The 13,402-nt window shown below is 40.0% G+C and overlaps 1 protein-coding gene and 1 long non-coding RNA gene across 2 annotated transcripts in view; one reads left to right on the top strand and one right to left on the bottom strand.

The window, feature by feature from the left end:
* The window catches only part of LOC138948979 (uncharacterized), a 411,010-nt gene that overhangs the window by 173,167 nt on the left and 224,441 nt on the right, over window positions 1–13,402 (bottom strand). The gene's annotated exons all lie outside the window — the stretch shown is intronic.
* LOC138948967 (protein lev-9-like) overlaps window positions 1–13,402 on the top strand; it is a 93,982-nt gene that overhangs the window by 75,607 nt on the left and 4,973 nt on the right. Inside the window, exons 8-12 of the mRNA XM_070320652.1 lie at window positions 5,814–5,987; window positions 6,241–6,325; window positions 6,881–6,972; window positions 8,647–8,823; window positions 9,217–9,396. Coding sequence (XP_070176753.1) covers window positions 5,814–5,987; window positions 6,241–6,325; window positions 6,881–6,972; window positions 8,647–8,823; window positions 9,217–9,396 — 708 coding nt within the window. The remainder of the gene's footprint in view (window positions 1–5,813; window positions 5,988–6,240; window positions 6,326–6,880; window positions 6,973–8,646; window positions 8,824–9,216; window positions 9,397–13,402) is intronic.

Genomic DNA, 13,402 nt, shown 5'->3' with positions numbered 1-13,402 from the left:
GGCTTAAAAATTAATTAATGACTTTGGTCATTAAAAATCGGAAAATTGTAAAAAAAAATAAAAATTTATAAAACGATCCAAATTTACGTTTATCTTATTCTCCATCATTTGCTGATTCCAAAAACATATAAATATGTTATATTCAGATTAAAAACAAGCTCTGAAAATTAAATATATAAAAATTATTATCAAAATTAAATTGTCCAAATCAATTTAAAAACACTTTCATCTTATTCCTTGTCGGTTCCTGATTCCAAAAACATATAGATATGATATGTTTGGATTAAAAACACGCTCAGAAAGTTAAAACAAAGAGAGGTACAGAAAAGCGTGCTATCCTTCTTAGCGCAACTACTACCCCGCTCTTCTTGTCAATTTCACTGCCTTTGCCATGAGCGGTGGCCTGACGATGCTACGAGTAAAATGGCATTGCGTTCAGTTTCATTCTGTGAGTTCGACAGCTACTTGACTAAATATTGTATTTTCGCCTTACGCGACTTGTTTTGTTTTTTTGTTCCAACCTCAGTTGCATGCACAGGGCCGGACTACCGGGGGGGTTATGGGGGTTGCGCAACCCCCCCCCTAGCCTGAACATGTACCTTACTTATTTAAAACATTTTTTATTATTGCTTATTTTATGCCGTTTCATGCAAGGAGCGACCATTTTCTTATCTCAGAATATGACCTACCCATCAGCTTCAGGGGGCTTCGCCCCCTGACCCCCACAAGGGGCTCTGCCCCTTGACCCCGCCCAGGGGCGGACGAGGGGGGGAGGGTTGTTCTAGGGTTTCCGGACCCACCTTATAAATATAAAAATATAAAAATATTGAATGAGGTATGCATTTCTTTATTTTACATTGAGTTTCAATTTTGGGGGTTATAATCAGTGACAAAATCTGCTGCCTGAAACTGGTAATGATCATCCTCAGAATGCACCAGATTGCACCATTTTGCATCCTTTTTTTCAAAATTTTCCGGGGGGGCATGCCCCCGGACCCCCCTAGCAAGCTAGGCGCTTTGCGCCGTCGGCTCGGCGCTTCGCGCCTTCACACCCATATCTTCACAATATACTTTTGAACCCCCCCCCATAAAATGGACTGATCTGCCCCTGCCGCCAGGGGGGATATCCCCCTGGACCACCTCTAGCAACCCCCCCCCTCCGGCCCTGATGCAGGCTGCTTCAACCCTTCCTTGTTTTCTTCTCTCTTTATATTTAGTCAAGTTTTGACTAAATATTTTAACGTAGAGGGGGGAATCGAGACGAGGGTCGTGGTGTATGTGTGTGTGTGTGTGTGTGTGTGTGTGTGTGTGTGTGTGTGTCTGTCTGTGTGTGTGTGTAGAGCGATTCAGACTAAACTACTGGACCGATCTTTATGAAATTTGACATGAGAGTTCCTGGGTATGAAATCCCCATACGTTTTTTTCATTTTTTTGATAAATGTCTTTGATGACGTCATATCCGGCTTTTCGTGAAAGTTGAGGCGGCACTGTCACGCCCTCATTTTTCAACCAAATTGGTTGAAATTTTGGTCAAGTAATCTTCAACGAAGCCCGGGGTTCGGTATTGCATTTCAGCTTGGTGGCTTAAAAATTAATTAATGACTTTGGTCATTAAAAATCGGAAAATTGTAAAAAAAAAAAAAAAATTTATAAAACGATCCAAATTTACGTTTATCTTATTCTCCATCATTTGCTGATTCCAAAAACATATAAATATGTTATATTCGGATTAAAAACAAGCTCTGAAAATTAAATATATAAAAATTATTATCAAAATTAAATTGTCCAAATCAATTTAAAAACACTTTCATCTTATTCCTTGTCGGTTCCTGATTCCAAAAACATATAGATATGATATGTTTGGATTAAAAACACGCTCAGAAAGTTAAAACAAAGAGAGGTACAGAAAAGCGTGCTATCCTTCTTAGCGCAACTACTACCCCGCTCTTCTTGTCAATTTCACTGCCTTTGCCATGAGCGGTGGACTGACGATGCTACGAGTATACGGTCTTGCTGAAAAATGGCAGCTACTTGACTAAATATTGTATTTTCGCCTTACGCGACTTGTTTTACATTTAGTCAAGTTTTGACTAAATGTTTTAACATAGAGGGGGAATCAAGACGAGGGTCATGGTGTATGTGTGTGTGTGTGTCTGTGCGTGTGTGTGTGTAGAGCGATTCAGACCAAACTACTGGACCGATCTTTATGAAATTTGAAATGAGAGTTCCTGGGAATGATATCCCCGGACGTTTTTTTCTTTTTTTCGATAAATACCTTTGATGACGTCATATCCGGCTTTTTGTAAAAGTTGAGGCGGCACTGTCACACCCTCATTTTTCAATCAAATTTATTGAAATTTTGGCCAAGCAATCTTCGACGAAGGCCGGACTTCGGTATTGCATTTCAGCTTGGTGGCTTAAAAATTAATTAAAAAATTATTTTTTTATAAAACGATCCAAATTTACGTTTATCTTATTCTTCATCATTTTCTGATTCCAAAAACATATAAATATGTTATATTCGGATTAAAAACAAGCTTTGAAAATTAAAAATATAAAAATTATTATTAAAATAAAATTTCCGAAATCGATTTAAAAACAATTTCATCTTATTCCTTGTGGGTTCCTGATTCCAAAAACATATAGATGTGATATGTTTGGATTAAAAACACGATCAGAAAGTTAAAAAGAATAGAGATAAAGAAAAGCGTGCTATCCTTCTCAGCGCAACTACTACCCCGCTCTTCTTGTCAATTTCACTGCCTGTGCATCGAGCGGTGGACTGACGATGCTACGAGTATACGCTCTTGCTGTAAAAATGCAGTGAGTTCAGTTTCATTCTGTTAGTTCGACAGCTTGACTAAATGTTGTAATTTCGCCTTACGCGACTTCGAGACGAGGGTCATGGTGTATGTGTGTGTCTGTGTGTCTGTCTGTGTGTGTGTGTAGAGCGATTCAGACTAAACTACTAGACCGATCTTTATGAAATTTGACATGAGAGTTCCTGGGAATGATATCCCCGGATGTTTTTTTCTTTTTTTCGATAAATGTCTTTTATGACGTCATATCCGGCTTTTTGTAAAAGTTGAGGCGGCACTGTCACACCCTCATTTTTCAATCAAATTGATTGAAATTTTGGCCAAGCAATCTTCGACGAAGGCCGGACTTCGGTATTGCATTTCAGCTTGGTAGCTTAAAAATTAATTAATGACTTTGGTAATTAAAAATCTGAAAATTGTAAAAAAAAACATTTTTATAAAACGATCCAAATGTACATTCATCTTATTCTTCATCATTTTCTGATTCCAAAAACATATAATTATGTTATACAGCATGACTTCCCTTCTTTGTCTCTGTTAATCTAGGGAGAAAATATCCAGCGATATTTCTCCGTAGGCCTAAAGTTCGGCCATGACCTAGTCAAAATAACTTGCGCAGCCGCAGAAACAAGAAAATGGAAATCTTATGAAGCCGTCATCAACACGAACACAATGATTGCAGAAGCAAACTCTGTACCTACACGACCGAGACACAAGACTGATTATTTCACAGCTGCAAAGGGTAAGCTTACTCACGTCAGGTCTTCACTGACAAGCTAGGAACAGGCGGAAAATTCCAAACAAAAGTAAATGACGTCAAAGTCTCTTTCGCTTTGCGTGTAACTTTGTCATGACGTCTTTTTGTGACGACAGTATACGCGACAATTTGTTCGCTTCCGGTGTCATTTTAGACTGAAAAGCAACTCAAAAGAAGGAGCTAAGCCTCTGTCTTGAAACAGCTGAAACACTCTTTTGGATTGCCGTTTCAATGTTAACCAAAAAGTTAAAGAAAAAAACAAGGGTTCAGTTGCGAACTGACAGCGGATTGAGCATTTATTCCTGTTGATGAAGGTATGATTCATTGAAGCTTTATTCTCTCCGTCAACCAACAAGACTAGATTTGTAGCGGACGAAAAACAAAGTGTGCGTTTTTCCTGTCTTGTGAAGGCGATTATGTCGTTATAAGTTATCTGTACGTTGTAATGACATTTCAAAACAAAATTTAGCTTTGATGCGTCACGGGATAATAAGCTTATACGTTTTTATCCATGGAATTGTTTTTTTCGTCTCGGCAGGGTGAATGAATTCATTATGTCTTTTCCGGAACTGGACAAAACTGGCCTTGCCAAGACTGAAACAAAATATAGTTCTACAACTTCTAGGCTTGGGTTGATTGCCCATGGTGATTTCCAATGATTTGTTGCCACATCCCATGACAAATTCTCTTTACTTTGGTCATGCCATATATACGTTACAGTTCCGTCCATGCATGGTATCGCGTGATATTTTGTCTCGACGGGGTGAAAGAATATAATGACGTCACTCTCGGCAGAGCCTCGAGTGACGTCATCATATTCATTGACCCAGTCTCGACAAAATATCAGGCGATACCATGGATGGACGGAGCTGTAACTTATACATATTTGGATTAAAAACAAGCTCTGAAAATTAAAGATATAAAAATTATGATCAAAATTAAATTTCCAAAATCGTTTTAAAAACTATTTCATCTTATTCCTTGTCGGTTCCTGATTCCAAAAACATATAGATATGATATGTTTGGATTAAAAACACGCTCAGAAAGTTCAAACGAAGAGAGGTACAGTAAAGCGTGCTATGAAGCACAGCGCAACCGCTACCGCGCCAAACAGGCTCGTCACTTTCACTGCCTTTTGCACTAGCGGCGGACTACGTTCAGTTTCATTCTGTGAGTTCCACAGCTTGACTAAATGTAGTAATTTCGCCTTACGCGACTTGTTTCTTTTTTTTTTCTTTTTCTTTTCTTTTTTTTTCTTTTTTTTCTTGTAAATAGGCGGTGAGCATCCTTCTTCATTGGTCTTTTTTCTTCTTTTTAACTCCAACATAGAGGTATATTACACTCACGAGACATGGACATTTTCTCTTTACAATGGAAATATTCCTTATATTTACAAATCAAATTTTCTACTTAATATTTGAAACTCAAAAATTACAAACACTGATCCCTGACAAGTTGTCTTTCTAAAAATACTAACACACATTTTCCCAATTAATATTACGTGATTTACAAAATTTCTCATCTTTTTACAACAACCTGTGTCTTGATAACCAAATATTATATCCTGCATCTTAAACTTAACCCTTAATCCAGCCTTTTCCTCTATCCAGTTTTCTATCTTCGTCCAAAACAACTTTACCGGTATGCACTCATAAAAAAAATGTTCAACAAAATCAACTTCCGTACCATCTGTTATTCTCCCTGACTTGCATTTTACATAATAAAATATTTGTTGGATATATGTTATGTAAAATTTTCCATTGCAATTCTCTTAACCCCACTTCTTTGGAAACATAGGCAAGGGTCCAAATTTCCTTATTTACTTGTACAAGCAGAATGTCCACCTATCTATCCCACTTCACAATAATTTTCCTTACTTTTTTATCCCCACCTGCCATCCACTGCCATGAGCTGTGACCACCTTTAATCATAATAAAAACAAACAAGAAAGGTTACATTTTTGGAATGTTCAATTTATGAGAAGTAAAAAACATTTACACGAACCTCGACCTAGCGGCCTCTGAGGTGGACAAACAGACAAAAAATGAAGAAAAGATGTCACTTATCTTAGAATGTCCCCCAAAAGGGTTGTGGCAAGGACCTCGCAATAATATTCTTCATTTGTATCCCCAAAATGTCCACGTATGTATCCCTCGCATTAATGTGTATCGTTGTCATTCCAAAATGTCAATGTATTTGTCCCTCGCATTAATTTGTATAATTTTTATCTCCACCAGCCATCCACTGCATGGAGCTACGGCCCCCTCTGCATGGCACGATGATCGGGTCCGGCACGACATTTGGCTCCGTCATTCGCTTCGTCTGCAATGACGGTTTCAAGGTGGTGGGGTCAGCGGAGCGCACGTGCCAGGCTGACCGAACGTGGAGCGGTCAGAACGCCTACTGTGAAGGTAATACAATACCATTCAATACGATACGATACGATACAATACAATACAATACAATACAATACAATACAATACAATACAATACAATACAATACAATTCGTAATGCAATGCAATGCAATGCAATGTAATGTAATGTAATGTAATGTAATGTAATGTAATGTAATGTAATGTAATGCATTGCAAGGTAGAACCACACTTCTACGACTTCTAAGAAACAGAGTTTCTGACGACTCATTACTGTTTCTCACCCCTCAGAAATAAACTGTGGCATACCTGGCCCAATCTGGAATGGCTACTTGGATGGCCACAGGAACACTGTCGGTGCAGTCTACTTCTTCAGGTAAGATGGCTGTAGCCACGACAAGTTATGCTTGACTACACATGAAATTAGCCGTTTTGATGAGTTTTTTGGTTGTTTTTCGTATGTGTGTGTGCTGCTAAATGGTTTCGTTTCAAAAGTTATCCTGTGATTACGTCTTTATTAAATAAGGCGAGAAGGGTTTTGCCGCTTTGAATTAGTTCAGAACTGTATTTCAGAAATAACTTTGTTGTACAGCTTAGAATTAATGTCAATTCTTTATATCCTAAAGACTGAATCTGCAGGTTAACGTCACGTGTGTGTGTGCCTGTGTGCCTGTGTGTGTGTGTGTGTGTGTGTGTGTGTGTGTGTGTGTGTGTGTGTGTGTGTGTGTGTGTTTGTTTGTGTGTGTGTTTTGTGCGTGCGTGTGAGTGGACAATAGAGGGCGCAACTCATGTGCGACCTTGACTCGTCTTCTTTACGTGTCAAAGACACTTTTCATGTTAATGTATTTATTTTATTGGGCAATAGTGTTGTTATTGTTGTTGTTGTTATTGTTATTGTTGTTTATTGTTATTGTTATTGCGTGTTGTGCAGGTGTAACATCAGAACCAAGTTCCACGGGGAATCGTTCTCCACTCAGTGCCTGGAGAACGGCCAATGGTCCTACCCCCCTCCTCAGTGCTTAGGTATGTACATCTTCTAGCTTTTTCCCCAGTGGTACCTCATTACATTAAATCAGTGACACCAGGGACCAACCAACAGTGTCCCTACATTGCAGGTGGCCTTTCGTGATGGGTATCTTTTTCAGTCAAGCAGAAGGGACAAAAGAAGGTGGGGGGGGGGGGGGGGGGGTGGACATTATTGTCATACGCACAAAACACACGCACAAAACACACACAATGTCTACTCGTCCGGGCTTTACCTCAAGAGTATCACAGTTCATTAGTCAGTCAGTATGATTGAGAGAAAGCTCGAAATCAGTTATCAGATTAACCCAGTATTATTTTCTCCTGTTAGTTTGTCTGGAGATGGATGGTACAGTTGTCATGTTTTACATGCAGACAGAACGTTTGGACATGGATGGTAAAGTTGTCATGTTTTACATGCAGACAGAACGTCTGGAGATGGATGGTACAGTTGTCATGTTTTACATGCAGACAGAACGTTTGGACATCGCTAGTCTCCAAAGTGATTTGTGAAGGTGCAATGGCATTATACCCCTTTTTGGGGGTCTTTTTTGTGGTTAGTTGGTTTGTTTGTTTTATTTTTCGGTCAAATGATTATGGTTATAAGGACAATGATAGTGAACCATACACAGTGGTGATGATTACCATGTTGTTCTTATGATATCATACAGCTGAGGAGTATGCTTGACTTCACACCTGGAAGGTTGCAAGATTAGGCGGCCAAATCTAGAACCATTATCATTTCGAAATTCATAGTCCTGTCCTAAACCTGCAGGGCCGGACTACCGGGGGGGTTATGGGGGTTGCGCAACCCCCCCCCCCCCCCTAGCCTAAACATGTACCTTACTTATTTAATATTTTTTTTATTATTGCTTATTTTATGCCGTTTCATGCAAGGAGCGACCATTTTCCTATCTCATAATATGACCTACCCATCAGCTTCGCCCCCTGACCCCCACAACGAGGGGGGTGGGGGGGTTCTAGGGTTTCCGGACCCCCCCCCAGCCAAAAAATAAAAATATTGAATGAGGTATGCATTTCTTTATTTTACATTGAGTTTCAATTTTTGGGGTATTAATCAGTGACAAAATCTGCTGCCTGAAACTGGTAATGATCATCCTCAGAATGCACCAGATTGCACCATTTTGCATCCTTTTTTTCAAAATTTTCCGGGGGGGCATGCCCCCGGACCCCCCTAGCAAGCTAGGCGCTTCGCGCCGTCGGCTCGGCGCTTTGCGCCTTCACACCCATATCTTCACAATATACTTTTGAAAAAAACCACCCATAAAATGAACTGATCCGCCCCTGCCGCCACACTGGCAACCCCCCCTCCTCTTCGCCTAGTCCGGCCCTGACCTGTAAGTGTTATGCGTGTGTGATCTTGAATTGAAAACAATGACACCAGGACAGAACCACGAAAGACGGTTTAGCCTTCACCTTATGACATCATACAGGTGAACAGTGTGCTTGATTTCGCTTTTGGACGATTACAAAACAAGACCAAGCCTAAATTCGTTATCATTTTGAAATACAGTTCTGAGTGTTGGGTTCCTGTCATAAACCTTTTTTGATCTTGTGGCCTTGAGTTGTAAGCAATGACACCAAAGCAAAACCCCGTTATATTTGTCAGCCATGACCCCATTAACAGTATTGTGTGTCACCTTGACTCCACAGGTCAATGTCAAGTGCCAGCCATCATGAACGGAACGATCGACAACGCCACTGAGGGGGTGTGGGCGAACACGGGCACGGTCATCTCCCCCCGCTGTCTGAATGGACTCGTCCTCAACGACTCCGTGCCCATCACGTGCAACAACGGAACCTGGAACATCATCCCGCGCTGTGTGCCTGGTGAGCGGCTGTGTTTCACTTTCAGGGGTGTGTCTCTGTTGACACTAAGAGCCAGTTTGGATTCATTATAAAATGATTTGAATGAATGACCAGGGAGAAGGAAATTGTGGGAGGGGGGGCTGCGTTTGTGAATGTGTGTGTGTGCGTGTGTGTGTGTGTGTGTGTGTGTGTGTGTGCGTGTGTGCGTGTGTGCGTGTGTGTGTGTGTGTGTGTAGGCTGGCGTACCTGCCGGTCTGCTGCCCGTCTGCTGTCTGCATGAAAGAGAAAGGCACACTCGGAGAGAGAGACAGAGACACACAACGAGAGTCAAAAATAAAGACGGACAGAGAGAGCGAGAGAGATAGAAACAAAAAGACAGAAAATCTCACAATCTCATTCCCATGTATTGTACAGCTCCTTGCAGCGACCCGCCGCCCCTGGTGGAGTATGGCCACCGGGTGTTCTTCGGGGTGCGGCACGGGGACAGAGCTCGCTACTTCTGCATCGAGGGCTTCAAGCTGTCGACCCGCGAGTCCATGTACCTCACCTGTCAGTACGGCAGGTGGGACGGGCCTACACCCCAATGCGAAGAGAGTGAGTCAATATTACACTGTTTGGACAAATGCCAGTCTTCCAGCGTTTGGACAAAAAGTCAATCTTCCAGCGTTTAGAAAAAAAATAGTCTTCCAGTGTTCAGACAAAAGTTAATATTCTACTGTTCAGACCAAAGCCACTTTCTAAGTGTTCAGATAAAAATCACAACCTTACTGTGTTGAGACAAAAGTCCATCTTCTATTGTTCAGATAAAAGTCTCTTTTTTTCCAGTATTCACACACAAATCAATCGTCCAGTGTTTCGACAAAAGTTATTATTTGAAGTCTTATATCGCGCGCGTATCTCCAGACTCGGACTCAAGGCGCAGGGATCTATTTATGCCGTGTGAGATAGAATTTTTTTTACACAATACATCACGCATTCACATCGACCAGCAGATCGCAGCCATTTCGGCGCATATCCTACTTTTCACGGCCTATTATTCCAAGTCACACGGGTATTTTGGTGGACATTTTTTATCTATGCCTATACAATTTTGCCAGGAAAGACCCTTTTGTCAATCGTGGGATCTTTAACGTGCACACCCCAATGTAGTGTACACGAAGGGACCTCGGTTTTTCGTCTCATCCGAACTGAGACTAGCACTTGAACCCACCACCTAGGTTAGGAAAGGGGGGAGAAAATTGCCAACGCCCTGACCCAGGGTCGAACTCGCAACCTCTCGCTTCCGAGCGCAAGTGCGTTACCACTCGGCCACCCAGTCCTTTTGAGGCATGTCGGGCGACAATAAGTATGAAAAACAAATTATATTGAAACCTCTTCGTATTTGATTACTCCAATGACCCCTCATGCAATCGACACCTGCATCAGTAGAATTGGCATAACTTGACACAAGAAATATGCAAGATAACTCAAATACAACAACATTTTTAGAATAGATACTTGATTTGACTTTCTCCTGGTATGTAAAAGTTGCAAAATTGTGTCTATTAAAATACAATTACTTACATTATTCCAAAAACTCTTCAATTGTTCACATTGCCAAAAAAAGTGTTCCACGTAATCCACGTGTTTACAAAATGTACACAATTTAGTTTCTTTAATATTCATTTTGTTTAATAATATATTTGTGGGATAAATTAATATTATGTAATATTTTCCAATGTAACAATCTCAACCTTTTTCCTTGTGTACATTCCCTTGCTAACAACCAAAAACTGTGATCTAATTTTACCTGATATTTGTGAAACCAAAATGTAACAGCGCAAGGCTCGTTAGCTTTAGACTACTAACAGCATGCGAAAAAATTTTGCACTGGGTGAGCCGCAAGTCTCGGTCTCCATTCTGCTGCTCGCGTGCTCGCTGGCTGGCGAAGCGCTAGCGGGCTCAGTGCTGTGTTCATGTGTAACACGAAATTTTTACTCCACGAAAAAATTACTCTGGAGTAAAAATCTCGTGGGAATAATTTTCTCGTGTTACACCGTACTCAAAAACTCTACAGGGGCTGTATGCAATCTGTGTGCACAGTTGGTTAAAAGAAAACATATTCCGTTTACCCAAATATCTTTTACCATATTCAAATCTGCTTCGACCCACTTTCTAAAATATAAAGTTTTCTTTTTTTTTTAAACCACATTTATATTATTCTACAAACACTGATCACCAAAATTATCTTCTCTCTCAACAAATAATGCATTTCACGAAGACTTCTTTCCAGAATTTGGATCGAATAAGTTCAATCCCTTGAATCTGTTTTAGCGGCGCTGTAGCTTTAAAGCAGCATAAGTTTCTTCCCAATGTCTGATAAAGTTCTAAGGGAATCGTGCTTTCGTTGTTGAAGTTTTGCGAGTAAAAATGACGTCTGCATATCGTGGACGCTTATCATATTGATGCCACCTTCCTCCGCTACATTACACAATACATTACGTTTAGTTTTTTCAAAGGCTTTTGTATTTGAGTACTTTCTTTTCCAAAGAAATATGAACAAGATCGTGTTCAGCTTATCAAGGATTTTGATAGGAACAGAAAGCGCTTGCACCACGTACACAAATTGCGAAATTAAAAAGGATTTAATAATGCATAGTTTGCCGCTGATACTCAATTAAATGTCTTCTGGACCATCTGCAGATAATTTGTTCAATTTTTTTCAAGTCTGTTAGACCAGTTTTCTGTGATTTCAGAGGCCGGAATATCATTTTTAAAGATAATTCCCATCATTTTAACCTGGACATTCCATCGCAATGTTTCTCCTGACTATACTTGAGCGATCCAAGCCACATTGCTTCTGTTTTATTCTTATTTATCTTTAAATTTGATATCATGGAAAAATCTTCAATTACATTCAAAACTGTTTCAAGGTTGTTCTTATCTTTGAGAAAAACGGTGATATCATCAGCGTACATAGTCATAGCAAGTTTCAAGATATGCAGCGTGTGCTGTTCTGACCATATTTTATGCAAGGTAATGCAAATCCTTTGATATTGGGGTTACTGCGAATTTTAATTGCTAGCAATTCCAAGGCAAGTACGAAGGCCAAAGGTGAGAGGGGACACCCCTGACGAATTCCGGAATTCACATTGATTTCTTCCGAGATCCAGCCCATGTAATTTATGCAACTAGTGGTGTTTGCCATTATTATACGTTGATCCATTTCACAAAATTATCGCCAAATCCTAACTTTTTAAAAGACCAGATTACATAATCTTTAAAAATAGAGTCGTAGGCTCGGGCATAGTCCAGAGCGAGCAAAATACCTGGTTGACTCCTTTCATTAGCGTAAATAATTACATCATCTGTTACTCTAATCAAATTACTTGCGTTCCTTCCTTTAATAAATCCGGTCTGATCTTCTGATACAAGGTCAGCAATAACACCGGACAAGCGTTGCGACAGACATTTGCCAATATTTTGTAATCTGTATTTGTTATGGATATAGGCCTCCAATTTTTAAGGTTATCTCTCGGCAAATCCTTACCTTTACGAATCAAAGTGATAACTGCTCTTTTTTGAGCGTCGGACATTTCACCGACTCTAAATGCATTCTGAAGAGATTTCACTACCATCACTTTTATTTGAGGCCAAAAGAATTTCATAAAGCTGGTTGTCAGTCCATCTTATCCTGGTGACGAACTTTAATGAATTCAGCGCACTGCCGATTTCTAAAACGGTGAGATCGGTTTCCAAATCAGCTTTTTGTTCTCCAGTTACCTGAGGAATGTTCAAACAACCAACTTTACTTTCAGCAACGTCTTCAACAAAGTTCCCCGTTTGATCAAAAACGTCATTATAAAATCTCACTGGCTCCTGTAAAATGTCTTTTTCTGATGTAATTTGAGTGCCGTTGTCATCAATTAATCTGTCCATGAATTTTAAATTGGCCTTCGCTTTTTCCATATTTAGGAAATATTTAGTGTTCTTTTCACCTTCTTCGATATATTTTTTACGTGATCGAGTTTGCGCACTCTTTGCCTTATGAATATCATATATTTCCAACTTCGCTTTTATTTTTTCACGTTCAACCAAAAATGTGGACTCTCCGGGTTGCACGGACAACTGTTTATTTAATTGATCCAATTCCTTTTGCATTTGCTGTTGTTCTTCCATTACTTGCCGGTTGTTTTTTTTAACTTACTGTAATTCTTTAATTTTAATTTTACAGAAATCCCATTTTACCTGTGAATCAATCTCGAAAAATTCATGATCATAAATCCCCAAACATTCGTTTAAACCGTCGATAAAAACTGTATCCTTTAAAACTGTGTCTATTCGATTTTTGTTAATTGGTACCGTATGTTTTTGACAGGTCTTATTTGAGCGGTGGTCACGTGACCCCTGTAAAATCTTTGATTCGAAAAGTGAGCCAGATAGCCAAGTTAAATGCCTACCGTACTTTCCGGGTGACAAGGCGCTTCGTTATACAAGACGCACCCCCTTCTTTTAAAAAAAAATTGTAATCCAGTCACCCATTGGACGCAGGGGGCCGATAGGGCGCACCAAAATGACCCAGTTTTTGCCATGAGAGGTGGTTCCCCTGTCATATCTGAGA

This window comes from Littorina saxatilis, linkage group LG15 (assembly GCF_037325665.1).
Source record: "Littorina saxatilis isolate snail1 linkage group LG15, US_GU_Lsax_2.0, whole genome shotgun sequence".
NCBI lineage: Eukaryota > Metazoa > Mollusca > Gastropoda > Littorinimorpha > Littorinidae > Littorina > Littorina saxatilis.
The sequence above is the reverse complement of the archived record's forward strand: the minus strand, read 5'-3'. Positions and strand labels throughout refer to the sequence as shown.